Raw genomic sequence first — 24,522 nt, forward strand, 5'->3', positions numbered from 1 at the left:
CTGTTCATTACAGCGGGATAAAATTTTTAATGTATATCTCAGGAGTAACCTTTCCTTTACTACAGGGGATTCATAGCACCAGCATCATCGGGAGGGCCCAAAACATAATTAACATCACCTACAGCGTCATCTATTCACACTACAGGAGTCTGAAATTGAGGACTAAACGACTCTCAAACACCTTCTACCCAAAGACCATTAGACACCTGAATAAAATAATCAACACTGCTCTTCTACCACCTCATCACAGCTATTAAGTATAATTGCACTATTTCTTACAGTATTATTAGAAGTATCTGTCACACTAATAAACTACCTTGCATAAGCATTAACACGAGTTTGCACATTCACTACTTGTACTTGTCTCATCCTAGAATCACAACAGAATATTTTCATTGACATAAACTGGGTAAAGTATTATTTTCAATTTTTTTTCCCTTTTAAAAAAATGTTTCCCTTAAAATGTTTAACCTGTGTTTTTTTCTTTTAACTGTATGGTTTTATAAAGTCAAATAACTTTCCCGCAAATTTTTATTTATCCAGGAATAAACACAAACGTTAGAAACCAAGGAAACAGCTGCGAGTTGCGTTTACCCGGCGTTTACGACAGTTCTCTTTCATTTCCGGCATAAACACATGGACGCCTGAGCCACGAAAACATGAGAGGTCAAAAGTTATGGTCGTAATCTTCAGCATAAACGGAACATAACACAGAAACATGGTAAGTTGAAATCGTGATTTACCACATGAAATGTGAAAATGGTTGCATGCTCGAGAGACTACGGAAATAGCGTTTGAAGGCGTTATTTTTAATAGCTAAGCTAGTGTTAGCTTTACTTAAACGTGCATATGACCCAACACGACTGGACCAAGCTAAGCTAAAGTTTGGTGTTCTTCTTATTTTAACCAGCACGTCACTATTAGCCTGATAATTGGACCATTGGTAGGTTTAAATCAAATGTAAACACGCCGCTTGGGTTTCGCAGCGAGCTCCAACGCGGTCACTGGTCTGCTGATTTGCTTTGTATCCCCTAATGTCATGAAGCTTTCTGATTTCCACCTTTCTGCCTCCGCAGGCCAGCTCCATGGTGGCAGTGGGACTGGCTCTGGCAGCAGCTGGATTTGCAGGTCCGTGAATGGAAAATTTTGTTGTTAACTTTGTCAGACAGGGTTTCACGAGTGTACAGCACCATGGACATTGAACTTCAGTACAAAGCACTTGAATTGCAAGGAAACTATTAAACAAAATGCATACACATATATGGATGACATAAAAATAGCTCTACGTAGTTCTATTTTTGTAAATTTACATATGTTTTTGACAACTTTTTAATAGTGTTATTTGCACTTTGCACATTTATAGTGTCATTTTGCTTAATATACTATCCCGAGCAGGAATAAGAGGCTTGAACTGTCTTACAAATAATGTAATGAAGAAAATATAACTGTGTGGTTAGACCTCTCAACATCGGCAATCTAGCTAAGTGGTCAGGTTAAGCTAGATATCAACTCAGTAACTCGACCCTGGATTTCCTGGTCTAGCAATGACAGCACTCGCATAAAAGAGGCGGTTTTGGCAGCGAGTGACTGATCACAAACATATAGAGTAGAGCCGCATATTTAACAAAAGTAAAGCAAATTTTAATGTTTAACATAGAAAAAGGTTAAACACACAATGCAGACTAAATGTAACACATGTTGCAGGCAGCGCAGCAGCAGTGTGACAGAGCTTTCCACACATAGTATGTATAGTAAAAAGCATTGTTAGAAATGTTTGTAGACTGCGAAGCACTTTGTAAATGCATTTAATCTAAAGGGAAGGAAGGATGGTGTGAAACACAGATTTACAGTCTGACTAATAGACTTGCAGTTATAATAGTTGGTGTTTTGCAGCACCATCATCACAAATGATAAATATTATATTTTGGAAGACTGTTGTTCTATCCGTCCCATATCATAACAGATTCTTTTTGACTCAAAACCAAAACCACTGAATGATTTAACTTTCATGTTTATGTTGGTTTTCCGTTTGTCATCTATCAGTAGGTCAAGGGCGAGTTCTGTGTGTGTTGACAGAAACTACATGAAACTACATGAAATATTCTATATTGTGTATTGTGTATTTTGTTGTACAGTTATTTTATTTTCAACTTTAATTTATATATTTTATCTTATTCTTCCCAGTTAAATTTACCCTTCATTCTAATTTGTGTTGTACAGTTATTTCATTTTTAACCTTAATTTATATTTTATTCCTTCCTAGTTAAATTTACCCTTTTTAATTTTGCATATTTATTTCCTATCTTATTCATAGCCTTTCCTTTTTTTGTTTTCTTTAGGTCACGAGCAGTTGTCCAAGCATTTCACTACATATCGTACTGTGTATGACTGTGTACGTGACAAATAAAAATTTGAATTTGAATTTGACCTTGTGTTTAAGGTTTAATTTAACAGTATGCGAATGCTCCTCGCCTCCAAAGCAGATATTAAATTATGAAGAACATTTACATTACAGAAACCTGAGAGTGCAAACCTCTGCCAATGTCGTTTAATCTCTGGGCAGTATTTACTTTTAAGGGAGTAGTATTATATAAAGTTTAGGAAGTTTGAAGTGCAGGAAAAAATCAGATAAGGGTGGCATGACATGCTTACTTTGATTCCACAAACATTATTTTGGAGTAGGTCATGGATTATTAGGGGTGGGGGGAATAATCGATACTGTGTAGTATCGTGATATGACTTCAGAGCATGTTGATCCTTTTTCTGAGCAAGAATCCTGACATTCCTTCAATGTCCAAATGTGTTTCACTTTTTTTTTGGCAGCAATAAACATGACAGTTTACTTATTTTAATTTAAGACATGTTTTATTTTAATTAAGTTTAAAACTTTTTTATTTAATGTAAAATTATATTTTGTTTTAATTTACTTTCAAATTCTTCAGTTGCTGAATGGGCTGCATAGTTTTCATAAATTGCATAGTTCATAATAGCTATAATTGTACCAGATGGTTGCAATCAGTTAAGTTGGACTAGACTGTAATACAAACCGTTCAGTTTGTCAACAATAAAACTGACTGAAATGAGAGAAAGACTGAGTGCGAGACTTTGATATTAGATAAGAATATTGATAAAGTTTACCTTTATGTACAGAATCTGAATATCGCAAAATATTTTTAAAAAATTGCAATAATATCGTATCGTGCGTTAAGTATTGTGATAATATCGTATCGTGAGATGTATGGTGATTCCCACCTCTATAGATTATAGGTATTAATTTGTAAATAGGTGGACATGAATAACTGGAGTTTATTGTATAATATTAATAAACTTGAAAGAAAGGCAGGCGTGAAATGTAAAAGTGAGGGGAGAGGTGACATGATATTTGGAGGCAAACTATGATGTGACTTTTAGAATCCCCATATACCAGTATCATGTCCTAAACAAAGGTAGTAGAACTTGAAGTAGTTTTACAGATAAAAGATGAAAGTTTCACATTCTTTGACTTTAAAGAAGAGGTCAGAGGTCAAATGTGATGATATTTTAAATCTTTACACAACGCTCTCTATATGTTTACAGTACACAACACACTTGTAAGAATCATAGTTTCTAAGTTATGTGGCTTTTTATTGATTTTCAACAAATAAATTATTAAGCAGAAACTGAAGATGTAAGACAAATGTTTTTTGGTAGTTCGGTTAAGCTAGGTGAGTCTAGGTGATTTTTTGTTAGTTAATATATTCTCAGATTTTCATATATTACAGGTTGTCTTGTAGTGTCAGTACTGTATCTGTATTGTTGTACTGTGATAGTAGCATTATCGTGGGAAAAGTATTGTTAGTTGCACCGGCGCCCAACCCTAAACCGCATCAGTGTTAACAGTAAAACATTTAAGGGACAAATCCACAGATTGATTTGTCATCTGAGATAAAGTGGATTTGCCCATCACTGTAAATGTCTCATCTTTTTCATGTACCAGGTCGCTATGCCATGCAGGCCATGAAGCAGATGGAACCCCAGATGAAACAGGCCCTTCAGAGCTTCCCTAAAACTGTAAGAAGGAACCCGTGTTTGCTGTGATAACTCTGCCAGTTCGATGTGCAGAAAACACAGACACATGTTGGTCTTTGCATTCAGTCTGCATTTCGTTTTCTCTTTCCTAACTCGTAACCTCGACTGCACACATTGTTTCAGGCATTTGGAGGAGGCTACTATAGAGGTGGATTTGAACCAAAGATGACAAAGAGAGAAGCTGCTCTGGTTTTAGGTGTCAGGTATGTGGATGCTGATCAGCACTCAGCACTGATTCTTAGTCTATCTGTGATGTTACAATACTTCCAGGTTCAGAGAGGTTTGGTCTTGTGCTGCACGGCTACCTTGTTGTGTTGTTTGTGGTCTCTCCACTACAGCAGCACATTTAACAACCACCACTAATCACTCATAATAACTCACTGTTACATACATTTACTGTTGCACCACTATTCTGTCTTCAGTCCCACAGCCAACAAGAATAAGATCAGAGAAGCTCATAGAAAACTGATGATCCTGAACCATCCAGATAGAGGTAAGAGAAAGCTTAGTGCTTATTCAAAGACCGACTATTTTTCTGATGAGTCTGTTATCTAGTGAAAATAAAAAATAAACAAAATACCACTAAAATACTATGAACAAAGTTCAGTATAATCAGAGTATCTTTCCATTATCTGGCTTCACTTGCCTTTGCCTATAACGGTGGTCAACTTTATAAGTCAAGCAGGGACTTCCCAGTGTAGCTGTCAGCAAATTTGGATAAAAATGGCTGCGTTGAAGCACCAGAACAATCAGAGACATGTATACTGAAAGCAGAGCAACAGAATTTTTACAAAAGAATAAGCATAAAAAGTTCATTCAGACATAGTCCTGCCAAATGTACAAATATGATACAAGGTCCACAAAGTCCAGAGAGGTGTTCAGCTTTAGGATTATATATCAAGGTGTATAAAACAATAAAATAGTTTCAAACTTGTTTGCAGTCAACAAAAAAATAAAATCAAGGAATAAAGTTCTTCTCAGACTTTAAAAGCTTTCAACCCTCCTGGTATTTGTGCACACAAGTCTGAGGCATCACTGCAGAAGAACCGACACAGCTCTGTTCTGGAAAACACTGCACTGGCTCGAGAACCTTCATAAAAATCGGTGACCACGTTTCACAATTGCACTTTATTTACAATGAAAAGCTGATCATGCAAAAAAAAATCAAGCAGCTGGAGACTCGCTTATTCAGACTGGCTTTTAACTAGTTTTAGGCTGTATGATGTCATATGTATGCTGTTTTATCGTTTTGTCTTCTGTGTTTTTATATGCCTGTTTTTATTGTTTTTATTTACCCACTTTGTGGGTTTTGACCTGTGAAAGGTGCTGTATAAATAAAGTTTACATAACATTTAACTTCAGAATGTAGTCCTGAGCTGTTACGCATGAGTGGCAAGTCTGTTAACAGGTCTTAGGTGTATTGTCAACATCCTGCATAGTAAAAGGAACTGTTTTGTTGTTCAACGTGAAGTGTGATTATGTGTGTGTGTGTGTGTGTGTGTGTGTTGCAGGTGGATCTCCCTACTTAGCAGCAAAGATAAACGAAGCAAAGGATCTGATGGACGGGCAGGCCAAGAAATAAAAGTGGAGATGCTTATTCATGCACTGACTGACTTGAAAGTTTTTCTAACTGATTGTTCTAAAAATAAAATCACGCTGTACAAGTGCAGACCAGAATCCTGCCATTATTACTGCTCAGTTTATATTGACTTTGTGAAATTCTATAAAGAGGTTTCCATTTGACAGAACTTCAAATTGTTGTTTTGCGTTTTTTAAGATCACACATGAAGTGTGTTTCTTAGTCCAACCTACAGATGTCTCATAAGCAGTTGCTAAACTTAATGGAGTCATTGAGTATTATGCATTTTGTGAGAGAACAAAGACAGTTTTTCTACTTGTGATTTTACTAGATACATTTGGACATGTGAATATTATGTTGCATGTCTTTTTTTAGCGACAGCACGCTGTTGTTAATGTGGTAAAATGTTAGTTGGTTTGAACACTTTAGCATTAGCAGAAACTTAAAAAATGTTCCTGTGCTTACTGAAATTACACTTACAGTGGGGCAAAAAAGTATTTAGTCAGCCACCGATTGTGCAAGTTCCCCCACTTAAAATGATGACAGAGGTCAGTAATTTGCACCAGAGGTACACTTCAACTGTGAGAGACAGAATGTGGAAAAAAAATCCATGAATCCACATGGTAGGATTTGTAAAGAATTTATTCGTAAATCAGGGTGGAAAATAAGTATTTGGTCACCTCAAACAAGGAAAATCTCTGGCTCTCACAGACCTGTAACGTCTTCTGTAAGAAGCTTTTCTGTCCCCCACTCGTTACCTGTATGAATGGCACCTGTTTGAACTCATCATCTGTATAAAAGACACCTGTCCACAGCCTCAAACAGTCAGACTCCAAACTCCGCCATGGCCAAGACCAAAGAGCTTTCGAAGGACACCAGGAAAAGTATTGTAGACCTGCACCAGACTGGGAAGAGTGAATCTACAATAGGCAAGCAGCTTGGTGTGAAAAAAATCAACTGTGGGAGCAATCATCAGAAAATGGAAGACATACAAGACCACTGATAATCTCCCTCGATCTGGGGCTCCACGCAAGATCTCATCCCGTGGGGTCAAAATGATCATGAGAACGGTGAGCAAAGATCCCAGAACCACACGGGGGGACCTGGTGAATGACCTGCAGAGAGCTGGGACCAAAGTAACAAAGGTCACCATCAGTAACACACTACAACGGCAGGAAATCAAATCCCGCAGTGCCAGACGTGTTCCGCTGCTGAAGCCAGTGCATGTCCAGGCCCGTCTGAAGTTTGCCAGAGAGCACATGGATGATACAGCAAAGGATTGGGAGAATGTCATGTGGTCAGATGAAACCAAAGTAGAACTTTTTGGTATAAACTCAACTCGTCGTGTTTGGAGGAAGAAGAATACTGAGTTGCATCCCAAGAACACCATACCTACTGTGAAGCATGGGGGTGGAAACATCATGCTATGGGGCTGTTTTTCTGCCAAGGGGACAGGACGACTGATCCGTGTTAAGGACAGAATGAATGGGGCCATGTATCGTGAGATTTTGAGCCAAAACCTCCTTCCATCAGTGAGAACTTTGAAGATGAAACGAGGCTGGGTCTTCCAACATGACAATGATCCAAAACACACCGCCCGGGCAACAAAGGAGTGGCTCCGTAAGAAGCATTTGAAAGTCCTGGAGTGGCCTAGCCAGTCTCCAGACCTCAACCCCATAGAAAATCTGTGGCGGGAGTTGAAAGTCCGTGTTGCTCGGTGACAGCCCCAAAACATCACTGCTCTCGAGAAGATCTGCATGGAGGAATGGGCCAAAATACCAGCTACTGTGTGTGCAAACCTGGTAAAGACCTATAGTAAACGTTTGACCTCTGTTATTGCCAACAAAGGTTATGTTACAAAGTATTGAGTTGTATTTTTGTTATTGACCAAATACTTATTTTCCACCCTGATTTACGAATAAATTCTTTACAAATCCTACCATGTGGATTCATGGATTTTTTTTTCACATTCTGTCTCTCACAGTTGAAATGTACCTCTGGTGCAAATTACTGACCTCTGTCATCATTTTAAGTGGGGGAACTTGCACAATCGGTGGCTGACTAAATACTTTTTTGCCCCACTGTATGTGATGTTCCAATGTAACAGGTTAATTCACTCAAAAGCAGATTTGTGGTTTAAATCAACTTAAGCAGGTGAAACATTTTGCATTTGCATATGGAAATGTTTTGAAGCTTAGCCAGTGAAAAGAAGCCGGTTGTATGCTGAAAAAGAAATTCTGTCTGATGGATACTGAAACATGAGTGGTGACCAAATCAACAGCTTCTAAGTCTGTGAACCTAGCAACATGAAACTGCCTGTGACTCCACAGAAGCCAAGAGGGTGTGTTGGCAGGATCCCATCTGTGGTGAAAACACTTCATTACATTCAGCCAAAGACACAACTTTTCCTATTTCTCATTTCATAAGTTTTTAACTTGTAAAAGAGACACCACAGCTATCATATACAAATCATGGCTAGTAAAGGATGCCTACATTGTATTCATACATTTAATAATCTTTCTGGCTGCAGGATAATACAAAAACTAACAAGACACTTTTCAATAAACTTGGTCAAGAGTTAGATGATGTGGGTCATGTCTCAGTTTTTGAAAAAGACAAACCTTGTTTAATAAACTCGAACTGCACCAGTATACTTTACACATCAGTAAACAGGTTATTGTCACATTCACTATCCAAATCAGAATCTCCACACAATGCAGCGACGCAGCATTCCTGAAAAGTATGTGTACAGCTAACAGTCACAAGCAAGACACAGAGATGGGTTTTAGATCTACACGAAAGATCAAGTTTATTTAAGAACCACCTGCATACAAAACATATTGCACATCAACCAACCAGACGATCCTTAAAAAAACAACAAAAAAAACTTTACTGTAGTTGACCCAACAAAAACACTTGGGATGTCACAACTCTCAGTAGTCCAAATTTGTCCCAAAAGAAAACCTCTAAGCATCGCATGTTAGTGTCAAGAAAACAGAAGAGATTGTTTTTGTTTGTTTTTTTAAATACTGTACATTTTCTTAAAAATAAATAAACCAAATATATCTCCTTCCTTAGTGGAACAGTCATGACCAGTTTCCAGCCAGCCAGTGTGGAAGAACCATGAAAATGACATCGTCACCTGGGCAAGGTTTTCTGGAAACATCTCAACACCGCAGTGGTCGGTTTTTACAGGGCTCTGTTTTCCCCAACAGTGGGCAGATAAAAGTGGACAATACCCTAAAAGAAACTCAAGTGACTTTATTGAATTCCTAGTGAGGGAAAAAAATTAATCAGCATCAAGCATTACTCGGGATGTACGTAATGAAACAATGTTTAGGAATGAGATGTTTCCAGGTGGCCGAGCACTGATGGTACATATCTGTCCAGCACTAAACGGTAACAAGCCAGTTTTCAGACTCAACTACAATCACGTTTTAAACAGAAGAAAGGTTATGTTTCAGTGCAAAGAAAACGACTCTTCTACAGTTTCTTTTCCAGACACGATGTAAAAGCATTTCTTCTGTGACCCAAGTGGTTGCATATTGGAAAAACAGGAAGCAGCTAATGTGAAATTCTTCAACAGATATATTTATTTATATATATATATTTATATATATATAAAGGATAACTGGATTCATCCCCACCCTCCCCACAACGAGAACAGACACTCCTGACTTTAAAAAGATGCCCCTAAAATCTTTTTGGGGTGTTTCAGTGGTTGCCTTCACCTCCCGCAGTACCATAAGAGAACATTTAGCACATGGAGACGCCGTGTCTGGTTCCGCTGTGGCAGATGAAGGCTAACACAGAAACAGGTGAAAGGATTTCAGATGGCATGCAGAGCCAGGCAACGACATGTTGAATCTACTCTCAAGGCACGACAGCTAATCACGTTTATGTCAAACATACTTGGGGTTTCCAACAAGCCAATCTGCACTGTGCTACTGCCCATGCAGATCAGTTAATTTACATCCTGAAATAAGTTTATGGAAGCATTTTTCTGGATCCAACTAGGAAAAGGCTTTTTAAAACCCTGCTGTGATGTTTCTACGAATAGAAAAAGGACTGCTGCATTCATACCACAGTATGGGTTTGACTGGAATCCCTGTCTGATTTAATAAACGCTGTACTCAGTGCAGCCTCTCCCAGAGCTCTCAGTGAAGACAGGACTGAAAAGCAGTTCATGTACACATCTGTAAGTTTATGTGTTTGACTATCTTTGGCAAGCTCATACAGGAAGAACTATTGTAAAAAAAAAAAAGAAAAAAAAGGAAAATGAATAGTTGGATAAAACAGGTGTAAAAAGGGAGGTTCAGGTTCTGACCTCTGAAACTTGCACAGCGGAACAGGTCACAAATATTTGGAAAATCTAAAATAAAAAAGAGAGAGAGAAAACAGTGCTTTAAATGTTATGGTTCACTTCTGAAGCTGCTCCAGTCATGGAGATTCAATCAAGTGCAGCTCTAGAAGTTCAAATATTTGAAACCATTTTCCTTGCCCTGACTAGGAGAGTCCATTAACAACAGCTTGTGGGTTAGATTCCTCCTTGTAGGAGACTTTAGTGGACTTCTCAGTGGAAGACCTGGGAGCTCTTGTGCCATTGTTGCCGTCGCCATCGGCTGCACCGTTAGAACCATTAGTGGTTGCCACGGCAGAGTTTGGGCTGTGTTCGGCGATGACATCCACCTGACCCTAAACAGAAAGGTGGGACAAACAGTGTGTGATGGGTGAGAGAGAATGACGAATGAATGACGAACACTAAATCACCAGTGACTGCCAGGCTTTTAAAGCAGCGAGAAGTGAGGATATTGTAAACTAGGTACTGACCACATCCTTGTTTTTCTGGGAGTCCTTCTCGATCATCTGTCTGCTCTGAGACTCAGCCCTGGATATGTAGTCAGCCACAGTAACTAAACAAATACAACAACAGAGAAAATAAACTATGAAAGCACATGAAGACTGACTCCTTCATACCAGAGCAGAGGCACAAATCTGTTTCAGATATTCCAAACTTCATCAGGATTGTATCGTCTTCACAGTTCTTGTAGATTAGTGAAACACACACAACAGCAGCATTTGCAGTGTGAAGTGAATTACTATTAAACCTGTGTACACAGTTAAAGAAAAAGTGCCCTTTCTCACAGTCTGAGAATAACCTTTTTACTAATTATGCATTTTAGATTCAAGATTACACCAAAATATGTTAGAACAATTTACAATGACACACCACACAAACAAGACTATTAATTGCTGTTAATGTCAGCATGACAAAGCAAAAGCAAGTTGTGACAAAGTTATTGGTAAAAAAAGGTTTTCTGCTAAAAAGAGATGCATACTTATATTTCTACGTACCAAACCTTGTTAGAAAATGCTATATTACAGTATTGATCAGCCATATTGAATCAAATAGCAAAAGCCAAGAACACGACTGCTCAGTTTTCCATAGTTTGTGTTTAGCATGGTGTTGGTGGAACACAAACAAACACAAGGTTTTTTTAGTCAAGTCATTCAGAGTGCTCACTGGAGGAGGGCACACTAGGTGATCCAGTTGCCTGGTTACCTGGCTGCCTCTCTTCAGGCAGACGGTTTCTGCGACGTCGGCTACGATTACGACGTTGAGGTTTAGCTTCCTGGTCATCTAAAGGTGTCAGGTCATCACAAACAGAGGGATTGGGGTGGAGGGACTTACATCGCGATCTACAATTGTCATCTACTTTGAGCTGCACTGACGCCCTTTATGTTTCAAAATAGAAATGATGCACTGCTGCACAGTCCTGACAGCTCAGAACAGCAGTCGGTATAACCTGAATACACTGTGTGAGACGACAACAACAACAACAACAAACATCTAGTAACGTTCATACCTGTTCCATTTTCACTCATAGAGGCGTTGTCTGACTCGCTCATGCCATCAATCAGAGTGGTATCCTCGTCTGTTCTGCGTCGCCGAGATCTTCTGCGGCGGTTAGCAGGCAAGTTGGAGTCGCTAGCATCTGTATCAGCTGTCTGATCGGTCTCTGTGTTTACCTCCAAGGCTCCATAGTGATGGTTATCCTCATGGTCTCGAGGCCCTGCTGCACATACAGGATCAGATTAATAGGCAAAAACTTTCAAACAGAACTTTAACAGAAGAAAATGATAACTTAGAGTGTCAATATATCTGTGAAGGTTCCCAATCATCCAGGTCGTAGTCTAAGGAACTTGGAAAGAAAAGCTTCTGGCCTTCTTTAAGTTTCCTGAAAGACGTTTCAAGGAAACTTAAAGCTTCAGTCCAGAACTGAAGAAGCTTCTTGGATGAAACGTCTTCAAGGAAACTTAAACAAGTCCAGACGCTTTTCTTTCCAAGCTCCCTAGACAAATTAGAGTGTCCCTACTTTCCTTGAATTATCAATTTTACCAGAGCTGTTGCTGTAACTTCCTCTTCCTCCACGTCCCCTTCCCCTTCCTCGGCCGGGTCCTGGCCTTCTGCGGCCATCTCTCTGTGGCCGTGGGCCTCTCTCCCGCTCCCTGCAAGTCCACCAAACCAAATGAAATTGATTACACAGAACAGCAACCAGCAGTTTAGTCAAAAACTGGTGAGATAATGCAATATATGGATCACAGTAACCTCACCTTTCATGATCTTCTCCAGCCAGAGACCAGTCACTCAGCTCATCTTTGCGCTCAGAATCTGTCTCAGAGGCGTTGGACTGCTCTGAGGTGTTGCCTGAGTGTAACCAAACACGTGTGAGAAGACAAAAAAAAAGAAAGAAAGAAAGAATAACCCACATAAAAAGGATAGAACAAAGAGGGAGAAAGAAGGAGATAGTTATACACCTTGTTACAGGTGCGAACAATCCAAACATTTGACCTCCTGCATGATTTTACTGTATATGTGATTTTTTTGCACATATAGCGTTTGATTTTTAGAGATGCCTACCATATCCAGTGCTGTAGTTGTGGCCCCTGCGTCCACGCCCTCGGCTGTTGTAAGAGCGACTGCCATGCACGGACGTAGAGGAGGCATTGGCATTGTTTTCTGTATTATACCCGCCTCCTCTCTCCCCCCTCTCTCCCCTGTCCCTGTCAACTGGTCGGTGGCCCTGGGTAACCTGACGCAACTGTTCGTCAATCTGCATCCGTTCCAGACGAAGCTGCTCCACCTCCTAGAGCAAAGGAAGACGATAAATAATACAAAAAAAGCAGTATGTTCTAAACTAAATAAATAAAAAATGCAAATCTGAGAGCTTTGTTTTAAAATAGTCATCACGGCACACACATGCATAATGACCATACACACATCTACATCACATCCAATTCGCCTTGTGTTGTTTATTCTTAATCTTGCTAGGCTGCCTCCCTGTGTATAATCCACAATCTGCCTCAGCTCTTCCGCTAGCTGTGCGCCCTCTGCAAGTAGCTCCACCATGTCCTACACACAAACGGTGCAAAACAAAGCACACACGAAGCACCAACGCAGCACAAAACATGCAAACAGCACAGGACCCACACATACACATGGTGTAAAATGGATACACTAAAGACTGAATTGGTGGTAAATTAAAATCCAGCTCAACAATACGGAAACGAAGGCTTCATTGTAACTAAAGTAACGGCCTCCAATATGAAATATTTTGACAATATTGTAATATAATCATTTCAATATTATTTCTATTTACTGCATACAAACATATTTTCCATCCTTCTGCACTTAATATTCAAATCAAATTAAATATAAGAAATTATAATAACACATCTGAGAACACTATCTGCAAAGCACATACAAAAAGCAATCCTGCTTGAGCAATGTTTATTGTGTGCTGTTTCCATGCTAAAAGCCGGGCAGTGTCATTAGTCTTGTGCCAGAGTGGACATTAAAAGCAGCTTGACATAGCTGGGAATTCACATTGCAGCATTTGAAAAAGGTTAGCAAACGCAACACGCAGACACACGCACAAAGGTGCTCGTACATTTAGGTAAGAGATGTGGTACTCCAACAAGACCTGAACGTTGCCAATGCTCTCCTTAGTGCCGACAAATGTGAATGGGACCATTCCCTGTGTCAACAAAACAAAAAAACACAACACAGATGTTAATATGGGACTGTCCAACTAAATGACACTGTTTGTACGCTCTGTACTCCTATAGACTTTTAACCATCTGTCATAGGGATCAGTGCTTTAGCAGTTGGGGGTAAACACATCGCAGTAGCAGGCTTACTTCTTGTCTGGGCTGCTTGGTATCGTTGTCTCCTTCTATCCTGACACGCACCACACCGGACTTGTCCACTATCTCCTGGATGACCTTACCATTTTTACCAATCACTTTGCCTAAAGACAAAGAAAAGAGAAAAGGATCAAAAGGTAGGATGTCGCAGCTTAGGTCAAAAAGATGAGACACTAGTAAACTGAGGATATATAAGCACAGTACAGGGAGTGCAGAATTATTAGGCAAGTTGTATTTTTGAGGAATAATGTTATTATTGAACAACAACCATGTTCTCAATGAACCCAAAAAACTCATTAATATCAAAGCTGAATGTTTTTGGAAGTAGTTTTTAGTTTTAGCTATTTTAGGGGGATATCTGTGTGTGCAGGTGACTATTACTGTGCATAATTATTAGGCAACTTAACAAAAAACAAATATATACCCATTTCAATTATTTATTTTTACCAGTGAAACCAATATAACATCTCCACATTCACAAATATACATTTCTGACATTCAAAAACAAATCAGCGACCAATATAGCCACCTTTCTTTGCAAGGACACTCAAAAGCCTGCCATCCATGGATTCTGTCAGCGTTTTGATCTGTTCACCATCAACATTGCGTGCAGCAGCAACCACAGCCTCCCACACACTGTTCAGAGAGGTGTACTGTTTTCCCTCCTTGTAAATCTCACATTTGATGATGGACCACAGGTTCTCAATGGGGTTCAGATCAGGTGAACAAGGAGGCCATGTCATTAGTTTTTCTTCTTTTATACCCTTTCTTGCCAGCCACGCTGTGGAGTACTTGGACGCGTGTGATGGAGCATTGTCCTGCATGAAAATCATGTTTTTCTTGAAGGATGCAGACTTCTTCCTGTACCACTGCTTGAAGAAGGTGTCTTCCAGAAACTGGCAGTAGGACTGGGAGTTGAACTTGACTCCATCCTCAACCCGAAAAGGCCCCACAAGCTCATCTTTGATGATACCAGCCCAAACCAGTACTCCACCTCCACCTTGCTGGCGTCTGAGTCGGACTGGAGCTCTCTGCTCTTTACCAATCCAGCCACGGGCCCATCCATCTGGCCCATCAAGACTCACTCTCATTTCATCAGTCCATAAAACCTTAGAAAAACCAGTCTTGAGATATTTCTTGGCCCAGTCTTGACGTTTCAGCTTGTGTGTCTTGTTCAGTGGTGGTCGTCTTTCAGCCTTTCTTACCTTGGCCATGTCTCTGAGTATTGCACACCTTGTGCTTTTGGGCACTCCAGTGATGTTGCAGCTCTGAAATATGGCCAAACTGGTGGCAAGTGGCATCTTGGCAGCTGCACGCTTGACTTTTCTCAGTTCATGGGCAGTTATTTTGCGCCTTGGTTTTTCCACACGCTTCTTGCGACCCTGTTGACTATTTTGAATGAAACGCTTGATTGTTCGATGATCACGCTTCAGAAGCTTTGCAATTTTGAGACTGCTGCATCCCTCTGCAAGATATCTCACTATTTTTGACTTTTCTGAGCCTGTCAAGTCCTTCTTTTGACCCATTTTGCCAAAGGAAAGGACGTTGCCTAATAATTATGCACACCTGATATAGGGTGTTGATGTCATTAGACCACACCCCTTCTCATTACAGAGATGCACATCACCTAATATGCTTAATTGGTAGTAGGCTTTCGAGCCTATACAGCTTGGAGTAAGACAACATGCATGAAGAGGATGATGTGGACAAAATACTCATTTGCCTAATAATTCTGCACTCCCTGTAGATGAAAGTTTTTGTTTAAATGTTGCTGAGAAGTTGAGCAAATAATGTACTGAATGAATGAATGACTTGTTACTAATTACTCATTGCTGTTACTAAATACCAACTTCTTTATCCCCTTCTTAAAATAGTTGAATCTACTTACCAACAAGGTTTCTTGGCACCTGGACCGAATCCTCTACAAATTCCAAGAAGCTTCTGGCTTTCTTTACTGCCTCTGCTGTCTAAAGGAAGACACAGGGTCGCTTACATATATTACACACTCAGCTAAAACATATACACAACCCAGTTACCACTGTACAACATGTACAGTATATACACAAAGAGCACGTCTAAAGAGTCCCACGCTATTTCTCTTATAAATAACATTCTCCATGTGAGACCATTAAAAAAGAGACTTAGCAAATCCAATTTCATGTCAGCATTTTCATATTACTTCACACATAACCTGCCATACAGGAATAATTATGGATTCTTTAAATGGTGTTTCATAAGAAAGATATGTTATTACTTCTTTCTTGTTCACCATTAGAGAAAGCATCTATACTGTTTACCAGTTTAAGTGCACATGTTAAACACCATGTCACCCTCGTCATCACTTCTCTTTCTCACATCCTCACTGGCAGGAGCTAAGACGTGAGTGACAACCATGTTGTTGTATAGAATAATAAAGCCCTGCTGATAATTCAATATATACTGAAAGACAATTTAGCCAATTTAAGCTCGATAAAATACTAAATATTTACTGATTTTGTTGTGGAAATTACTTTTACTTTGCTTTTATATACAGAGGGTAATGTATGTATTGAACAGGTCACCAATTCTCTAAGCAAGTATGTTTCTAAAGGTGCTTTTGACGTGAAATTGTCACCAGACATTGGTAACAACCCATGAAAAATGTGAAAAAGGGCATGGTAACTATCAGTAACTAGAAAGCAATCCTCCCACTTAGTGCAAATTCATTATCAGCTGATTCAGTCCCAAATGATGGCCTATAAAAAGCTGTCCCATTACTAAGATGTCTCACAAGAAACACACAAGACGGGTAAAACCAATGAGCTCTCGCAAGACCTTCACAACCTTATTGCTGCAAATTTTTCAACATAAAACGACCTCCCTATAAGATTTCAGACAGCAGAGTGAAAAGAATTATTAGAAGAGTTGTTCAAGAGCCCAGCAACAGAAAGACCTGGAATCAGCAGGTACAATTGTTTTAGTACAATTGTACTCACCACGCACGACTCCATTGCTGAAGAAAAAGCATGTTGAAGCATGTTTAACAACAACATTTAGACAAGCCTGTGAAATACCCAGAGGAAACAGTCTGGTCAGATACCAAAATGAACCCTTTGGATGCCATAAGGCACTGCACTGCATCACCCCACAAACACCATACCAACGGTGATGTTTGTAGCTGGGAACATCATGGTGTGGGGCTGTTTTTCAGCATACAGCACTGGCACGCTTCATATTATTAAAGTAAGGATGAACGTGGAAAATGTGCCATGACATTCTTGATAAAAATCGGCTGCCGTTCACCAGGATGATGAAGATAAAATGAGGATGAATGTTTCAGCAAGACAGTGATCAAAAACATACAGCCAAGTGAACTCTCAACTGGTTTCAGAGGAAGAAAAAGCTGCTAGAATGGCCCAGCCAATCACCTGACCTGTCTCCTTTATAAAATTTTCAGAGAAAGAACTAAAACTCTTCATAGAAGAACCCTTTAGGATTTAAAGACTATTTATGTGGAAGAATCACATAAATCCCACATTACAACTACTTTTCCATACAGGAGGCGCCTTGAAGCTCTCGTCACCAACAAAGGCTTTTGTACAAAGTACTGAATGAACTTCAACAACTGAGACATTTCTCATTATTACACATAATTTATGGACATCTATGGTTTGATTTCTTTGCATGTATGGATTGGCCGACATCTGGTGAGAATTTATGTCAATAGCATCTTTAAAAAGTGACTTAGATCATTTTTGACATGTTAAATAGTTATTTTACCCGGTGTACAATCCAGTAACCCTACTACCTCCTGTATTACCAACCTACCTCCCCATAAATCCTGAAATTGCCTGACTCCTCATCCAGCTCAATGGCAGTTACACCTGGAACCTTCCGGGCTTGCTGGATGTTGCTACCATGGCTGCCAATGGCCAGGCCCATTAGATCCAGTCTCACTGTAAACTCTTCCTGGAAGGAAGACACCAAGTGCCTGGAGTTCTACGAAAAACACAAGACATAGTCAAAACCAATGAACTCAGTCAGCTCTGTCTGAAGCTTTCATCCTGTACAAAAACTGAACAATAACAAATTTAAGTGTACTGTTAATTTAAACTCAAAAACTAAATGCTCGACCTTACAGAGGTTAAGATTATTGAAATATCTTTGGTAATATGGTTGTGTCCAAGGATGCTGAGCTCATGGACTGACAATGATCAGAGGAACTGCTAGTGGCTTGCCAATCAAGGCATTTTTTTGTCTTGTTTTTCCATGCATTACATTACACTTATCAGATTCATGAGTCATTAACTTTATCAGCTTCACTATATCTTCATTTCAGTATTTCTACATATTACTGACACTTGTGACACAGATGCAACTTCAAACTCTGTAAGGAACGGCTACACTGATCCACCATCACAAAACTAGAGGTCAAAGAAGAAGAGGATTCCTGTCTGTAGATGTAACTTTAAAGTATTTGGAAAGATGCTACTTTGTCTTCTTTCCTTAACTTCTTTAGATTAAAAGATTAATATGTATGAGGAGCACATGATGCAGGGCTGAGCAGAGACAGGTGAGCTACTTCAAAAAGAAAATGAAATTAAAAAAACAACAATCAAAACAGACTGAACAAGTTTGTTGGAAAAAAAGTTTAGTTAAAGAAAAAAGTCTGTCAAATGTTATAACTTTATACAGTTTTTGCTGTTCAGCTATCATCCGCCTACTTACAGTCACCCAATGATAGGCTAAACCATCCATCACTGTATATCAGGGGTGGGGAACTCCAGGCCTGAAATGTCGGTGTCTTGCAGATGTTAGATATCACCCTGGGTCAGCACACATTGAATCAGATGATTACTTAATTACCAGCCTCTGGAGAACTTCACGGCATGTTGAGAGGGTAATTTAGCCATTTAAATCAGCTGTGTTGGATCAAGGACCCGCAGGACACCAGCCCTTGAGGTCTGGAGTTCCCCCATCCCTGCTGTATATGAAGGCCACCCTGCTGGAACAGCACACATTAGTTCTTTTTGAACTGGAAGTAGAAAATAAACTTGCCAGTTACTTACCTACTTCTTTCTTTCTTTTTTTCTCTTATTTTTAAGTTTCAGCCACACAGCTTGCATTAAGTGCACCGCACTATGTTAACCCCACTCTCCCACTTCAATTATTGTATTATATTATGGTATTATACAACAATCAGTCTGGAGATCACTGCCCAATACTAAATGGCACAATAAAAAGCTATAAGCAAAACGACAATTGCTCAACTAAAAAGTATAATTTGGCTATTGTTTTAGCTTACTTTAAGCAGTAGGATTGTATTTTACCATTTACCATAATAAATGGCCTGAACTACCAACTGAGATTGTTCCAAGGCAACTACAGTGCATACAGTAACCCCAGAACATCTCAGTAACAGGTCTTTTTCTTGCCATCACCCTACCTCAAGGTGTTTTGTGGCTTCCTGGTTGCGTGACATTAGAAGTAGCTTGGTCCTGAGGCTGCGCAGGTGCATGTCACTCAGCAAAGACACACGCTTCACTGTCGTCTCGTTGGTGGACTAAAACACACACACACAGGAAATAAAAAGACTTATGCAAATATGTGGGGATACTCCTCTGCTCATAATCACTAAAAGAAATGAACAGCTGAGTCATGTATTAGACAAACATGCAGGGCAGGATAAAGGTGTAGCACATCGTGCATTAGCCTTGGTGCTACTGTACATTTCCACATGTCACCACAGAATCACAGAAAGCCAGTTACCACAATCACTAGTTGGCTGGTCTCAGGGCAGTATGAGATGTGAGAGGCTCCCACGGCTTTCTTGAAGTCTTTATGAGCATTTTCATTCTGGCACCTGTCCACAAAAAACAAAAAACATATTACCTTCCAATCCTTAAACAAACAGTTCACATCTACTGAAAAAACGAGACAGACCATATATAACAGGTACAATAAAGGCTCTACTGCATATACACACTCTCACTGCTAATGAACTAAACAAGCCTGTGAATTTAGTTAAAATCTGTCTGTCTCTAATTTTGTTGCTGTAAAGGTGCTGTACATACGCTTCTTGTAGATCCTGAGGAACCGGGACAAAGCACTTGTGAAAGGAGTTCTTGGTGATGGCCTTGTTGGTGTTGACCGGACGCAGACGTTCAAAGGTCACTATTTCGTTGTAAGTCGCGTCACAGGCTGCATACTCAATCACATAGAACTGGAAATATGGAAAGGTTCAACAAAAAAAATGAATAAGTAGAATACTCTTCATAGTGCCTATAGTCACATGTACAAAAAAGGTTTTACTCACATCTCCCTTCATCATGCGGACTTTAGCCAACCACCAACCACACGGCTCAAGTTCAGTGGCTCTAGAAAAGATCTGCCAGGAGACGAAAACATAAGCAGGATAAGGCACATATAGAAAGAAGCAGGTGAGGACAAGAGGAAAAGAAAAAAGGAGAGAACTTATATCTGTGTCCTTACCTCCACCTCGTCACCCTCTCCAATCTCCTTCTTGACATCAGCAGGTGGGGGCATCCTGACATCACTGAAGGGCACTTGGCGTTCTGGCTGCCAACTGAGAAAAAAAAGACCCCATTTTTTTCTTTTACCTAAAACATGGTGGTTCTGGATCTATGATAAAATATTAAATTTACATGTTTTATGAAAACTGGTCAAATGCAGAAGAAGTAAAGACTCACTTGTTCTCAAAGGCAATAGTGAGAGAGTCATCGTGGATATCTTTGACAAAGCCCTGCAGGAGGGACAGAAACACAGATCAGCGGTTAAATATAGTTCCTGCTTTAAAAGAAGAGTTTTTTATGTCTAGCAGAAAAAGTGACATTTTGGGTATGGGAACCCATTTTTTTTATTTTGTGCATGCACACAAAGTATATACGCATTGTTGACAAGATGCACACTCCTGCTGATTGTTTGCCACTATCTCATCTGTATACAACTCACAGTAACATGCTAAGATATGCAAAGCACTAGCAAACAATTCTGAAGAAAAGTGCTAGGATGTATACAAGGATGTGCACAATAATGAATTTAAAATACGTAAAAACCCTGCATGAAAAGAAGCAAATTGAACATGTTTGTTAAAACACTAGGATACAGTGTGACAGCACAAAGTGTAAAACTGAATGTGAACATAACTACGTTTCCCACAGATTTAGATTCAATTTGTTGCAGGAGGTGGGCATGTGCACGCAGATAAGTGATCTTGAGCTTTTGTGTATAGAAGGCACACACTGGCTTTCTTAAAAGAACTATTACATAATGTGTTTATATTATCTGATTTTTAAATACTTTTCTCCCCTGCAAATAATTTAATAACCAAGTAGCATAGCCTCCCACAGCTTCACTCCAACTTTCAGGATGTTGGATGTCAATTAGCAGCTGACTGATACTGATGACTGCCACAACACTCAGCAGCAGAGGTCTTAAAACTGGACTAGTAAAATCTGAAAGCCATAAACAAAGACTTCTTTCAGCTGGTCCCTTCAGGGGTTGCCACAGCAGACCATCTGCTTCCATGTCACCCTATCCCTAGCATTCTTCTTTGTCACACCAACAGTCTGCATGTCCTCCATCATTACATCCATAAACCATCTGTGATGTCCTCCTCATTTCTTCCTGCCTGGCAGCTCCATCTTCAACATCCTTTTCATCCATCTCAGCCTTGCATCTCTAACTTTGTCTCCAATATGCTCAACCTGAGCTGTTGCTCTGATGTACTCATTTCTAATCTTGTTCTTACATTACATTTTCTAACTTAATCTAAACATCTTCACTTCTGCCACCTCCAGCTCGGCCTCCTGTCTTTGAATCAAAGCCAAACTTGCAGGCAGTGAAACCAGCAACTTTCCAGAAAACGTACCAGAAAACAAACAAAAGAACAACAAAAACAAAGGACAATGGCAGTGGCAGTGAACTGAAGAAAAGTATTTTAGTGAGACACTGACAGCTTCATGAGCTTCTTCAGGTAATTCGGCAGTTAGATCAATTACTATCAGAGAAAGAGAGCTTTGTTGTCACTGTCTTAGTTTATGTTTTAACATGTTTAACACTGCATTTATTAGCATATTAGAATATTATCTGCAGTAAACAATCATACTTTCTTACACTATGTGAGATAGCATGTTTGAAACCTTAGTACGTAACCAAAACCGATAATAGTCTAGCACTACTATTTAATACTGTGGTATGCTAATACTGTGACAGTGACATCAGCACCACTGATGGTAACAGATAGTGACCAACACAAGATAGTTTAGTGTGTAAAATATCTAAATAAATAAAAAACAAAATGATATATTTGATAAGTATGGACTTGTTTTGCAAGTTTAAGTTTGAACTGCTTTCCAGCATTTGACAACATTCCTATCACAGGGTGGAAGCTGCAAAATTACTTTTATATATCCTTTATTTATCCAGAAAGTGATATTGACATTACAAAAGCCTTTTTCAAGACAGATCTGGCCAAGAGGGCAGTGGAAAACGCAACAAATATATCATCACAGTTCTTTCATACACAGGCACAATAACAGAGAGACATAAAAACACTGTAAAACTAGTCATTTCCTTACTTAACGTATAACTCCTACATAAATCCTAATGACTACAGTCTATTTAACAACATAAGTAAAGATATCATTAAAAAAAGCCCCAACAAAAAGAAAACACACACGCACACACAGAAACATCAGAAATCAGTTTTGGCAGTGGATCATTTTTTGGCACAACGCCTGTGCTAGAGTCAAACGTGAGGTACCCAACACTACACACCAGACTTGGAAGTACTGAACCCCAGGTTCAATGCGTTCAGACACTTATTTAAGCCATGTGTCTCGCTTGCGTGAAGGACGGTGTTGATTACATTCAAAGAAAGCACACACACGTATGTCTAAAGAGTTTAAGACACAGGGGTGGCAGAGTGGACAGAATCGCCCAGGGAAAAAAAGGGGTGTGTTAAATAAGGAAAAGCAATGAGAACAGTGTGAAAATGCAGTAGTACAAAAGAAGTCATGGGATGTGAAGGTGAGACAAGAAAGAAAAACTTGAAAGTCTGGAGAAAAATGAGAAGAGAGAGGAGACACGGGGAGAAGAGGCGAGGGTGTTGCTGTGGGCAGCACGTCTAGAAATAGCTTTAAAGTCGATGGTATCAGTGACCCACTCGACATGCCAGCTGGTCGGGATTGACAAGGAACAGCTGGCTCACACATACCGAAAAAATAGCTTCGGAATGATGGAGTATCAAATAATAGACAGCGACAGTCAGTCGTGAAGTCTGTGCAGAGAGACTTCAAAATCTCTCACACCACCAACCATGGTGCCTTCACAACACGACACACTTTAGTAAACTGCGTCAAGGTATAATGGGCTGGTCCTCCGTGTTTCTGATATCAGCTCAATAGCCAATGATGACACATGCAGATACTATTTACTTCAGCAACATCTTTCGACGTCAACAGCTAGGCAACTAACAAGTTAGCTAACTTTCAGCTCGAGAAAGCGGCACAAGAAGTCAAATAAAATTAATAACACCTGCTCTGTGTTACGTATTCAAGTTATCGCATGCAAGACTGCGGTTCTTCCAAACTGGCTTTGAAGAAAGGTCCTCAAAAGTGTCAGCTGGCGAGGACATGGGAGTGACGCTAGCTTAGCTTGCTAATTATGGCTAGCATTGCTAGTACAAGCTAATATCGAACTCTCGGGTACGTACAGAGGAAGTCGGATCATGTTGCCACAATCCACGAGACTTAAACTAGAATACTGTACCGTATGAACAACTTTTATGTTTGAAACTGCATTGATAAGCCGGTATTTACCTTGTAATAAGCCCCGTTGGAGCCACGGACCTCCACCGCCAGTTCTTCCATATTGGAAACGCAAAGGATGTTGGGACGACAGGTGCTCCTTCAAGCGTCAGGACTTGACATCTTAGCACCAGTAAAATGTATAACAACAAGTACATGTAAAATTTGCACATTTAAAACTGAATTAAAATGAAAATATAACTTGTTATTCTAATGTAGCTTACCTGACTAACCAAAAGTGAAACTACAAAAGATGAATGCCCTTTTATTTATGTTTTGTAGTTTTAGTCCCGTTTTATTGTGCTGTTGTAATGACCATTAGAAGACACCTACTAAATCACTTTCAGTACATGTTATTCCATTCTTTGCAATAACACAGACAACCAAACTGACCTAGTCAAGATAGCTGATTCAGATGCAATACTTGTAGTAAAAAGTAAATCCCCATTTCAGTTTCCGGAGCAGTGTTTCCTAGCAGAACTACGGTGGAAGGATTGTAACACAAAAAGTTTGGTCTGATTATGTGATATTTAGGAGCAATATTTACTCTGCAAATGTAGTGAAGGACCGAAACCCCCCCCCCCCAAAAAACCACAAACTTAAAGACAGTCAATTTCTGATGGAATTCAATTAAGGTTCATTTTATTTACATACTGCCAAATCATAGCAAATGTTACCTCACGGCACTTCATCCTGCAAGGTAAAGAGCTTAAAGCATTAGAATGAAAAGCCCAACAATCAAACGTACCCCTATGAGCAGGCACTAGGTGAGGGTGGAACAGAAAAACACCATTTTAACAGGAAGTACCCACCTTAAGGAGGGGCAACTATCTGCTGCTACTTCAGAATTACTTTCCT

At 39.6% G+C, this 24,522-nt stretch overlaps 2 protein-coding genes across 22 annotated transcripts; one reads left to right on the forward strand and one right to left on the reverse strand.

The window, feature by feature from the left end:
* The first annotated feature begins 568 nt into the window (after positions 1 to 568).
* On the forward strand, positions 569 to 5,737 carry dnajc19 (DnaJ (Hsp40) homolog, subfamily C, member 19). Its single transcript, XM_085252508.1, has 6 exons — positions 569 to 721; positions 1,077 to 1,128; positions 3,977 to 4,050; positions 4,192 to 4,271; positions 4,491 to 4,561; positions 5,580 to 5,737. The coding sequence occupies exons 1-6, from the start codon at positions 719 to 721 to the stop codon at positions 5,648 to 5,650; spliced, it is 351 nt and encodes a 116-aa protein (XP_085108634.1). The 5' UTR covers positions 569 to 718; the 3' UTR covers positions 5,651 to 5,737.
* Positions 5,738 to 8,430: 2,693 nt separating this feature from the next.
* On the reverse strand, positions 8,431 to 23,782 carry fxr1 (FMR1 autosomal homolog 1). 21 transcript variants are annotated; one of them, XM_085251548.1, is made up of 20 exons: positions 23,677 to 23,782; positions 20,545 to 20,597; positions 20,327 to 20,420; positions 20,151 to 20,222; positions 19,909 to 20,057; positions 19,604 to 19,697; positions 19,281 to 19,397; positions 17,663 to 17,833; positions 15,744 to 15,822; positions 13,850 to 13,959; positions 13,600 to 13,695; positions 12,930 to 13,061; positions 12,570 to 12,795; positions 12,263 to 12,356; positions 12,048 to 12,157; positions 11,515 to 11,724; positions 11,172 to 11,288; positions 10,478 to 10,560; positions 10,149 to 10,342; positions 8,431 to 10,019 (listed from the first exon to the last, which is right to left on the reverse strand). In XM_085251548.1, the coding sequence occupies exons 1-19, from the start codon at positions 23,725 to 23,727 to the stop codon at positions 10,154 to 10,156; spliced, it is 2,247 nt and encodes a 748-aa protein (XP_085107674.1). In that variant the 5' UTR covers positions 23,728 to 23,782; the 3' UTR covers positions 8,431 to 10,019; positions 10,149 to 10,153. The 21 variants fall into 21 exon arrangements, with proteins under 21 accessions (XP_085107674.1, XP_085107677.1, XP_085107675.1 ...); XM_085251551.1 differs by having other exon boundaries at positions 8,431 to 10,342; positions 13,600 to 13,686; XM_085251549.1 differs by having other exon boundaries at positions 8,431 to 10,342; positions 13,600 to 13,692.
* Positions 23,783 to 24,522: the final 740 nt, after the last annotated feature.

The sequence above is a fragment of the Mchenga conophoros genome, linkage group LG17, assembly GCF_057382185.1.
Source record: "Mchenga conophoros isolate Kocher_MC1m ecotype Shallow Benthic linkage group LG17, M_conophoros_male_GT1.1, whole genome shotgun sequence".
Classification (NCBI taxonomy): domain Eukaryota; kingdom Metazoa; phylum Chordata; class Actinopteri; order Cichliformes; family Cichlidae; genus Mchenga; species Mchenga conophoros.

Bases quoted from the DNA above. Each gene is read 5' to 3' on its own strand.
- dnajc19 (XM_085252508.1), top strand. The intron at 1,129-3,976 runs GTCCGTGAATGG...TTCATGTACCAG, and splicing joins GGCAGCAGCTGGATTTGCAG to GTCGCTATGCCATGCAGGCC. The intron at 4,272-4,490 runs GTATGTGGATGC...TTCTGTCTTCAG, and splicing joins GCTCTGGTTTTAGGTGTCAG to TCCCACAGCCAACAAGAATA.
- fxr1 (XM_085251548.1), bottom strand. From the start codon at position 23,727: ATGGAAGAACTGGCGGTGGAGGTCCGTGGCTCCAACGGGGCTTATTAC. The intron at 20,598-23,676 runs GTAAATACCGGC...TCCCTCCTGCAG, and splicing joins CCAACGGGGCTTATTACAAG to GGCTTTGTCAAAGATATCCA. The intron at 10,561-11,171 runs GTGAGCACTCTG...GTATTTGTTTAG, and splicing joins ACCTAGTGTGCCCTCCTCCA to TTACTGTGGCTGACTACATA.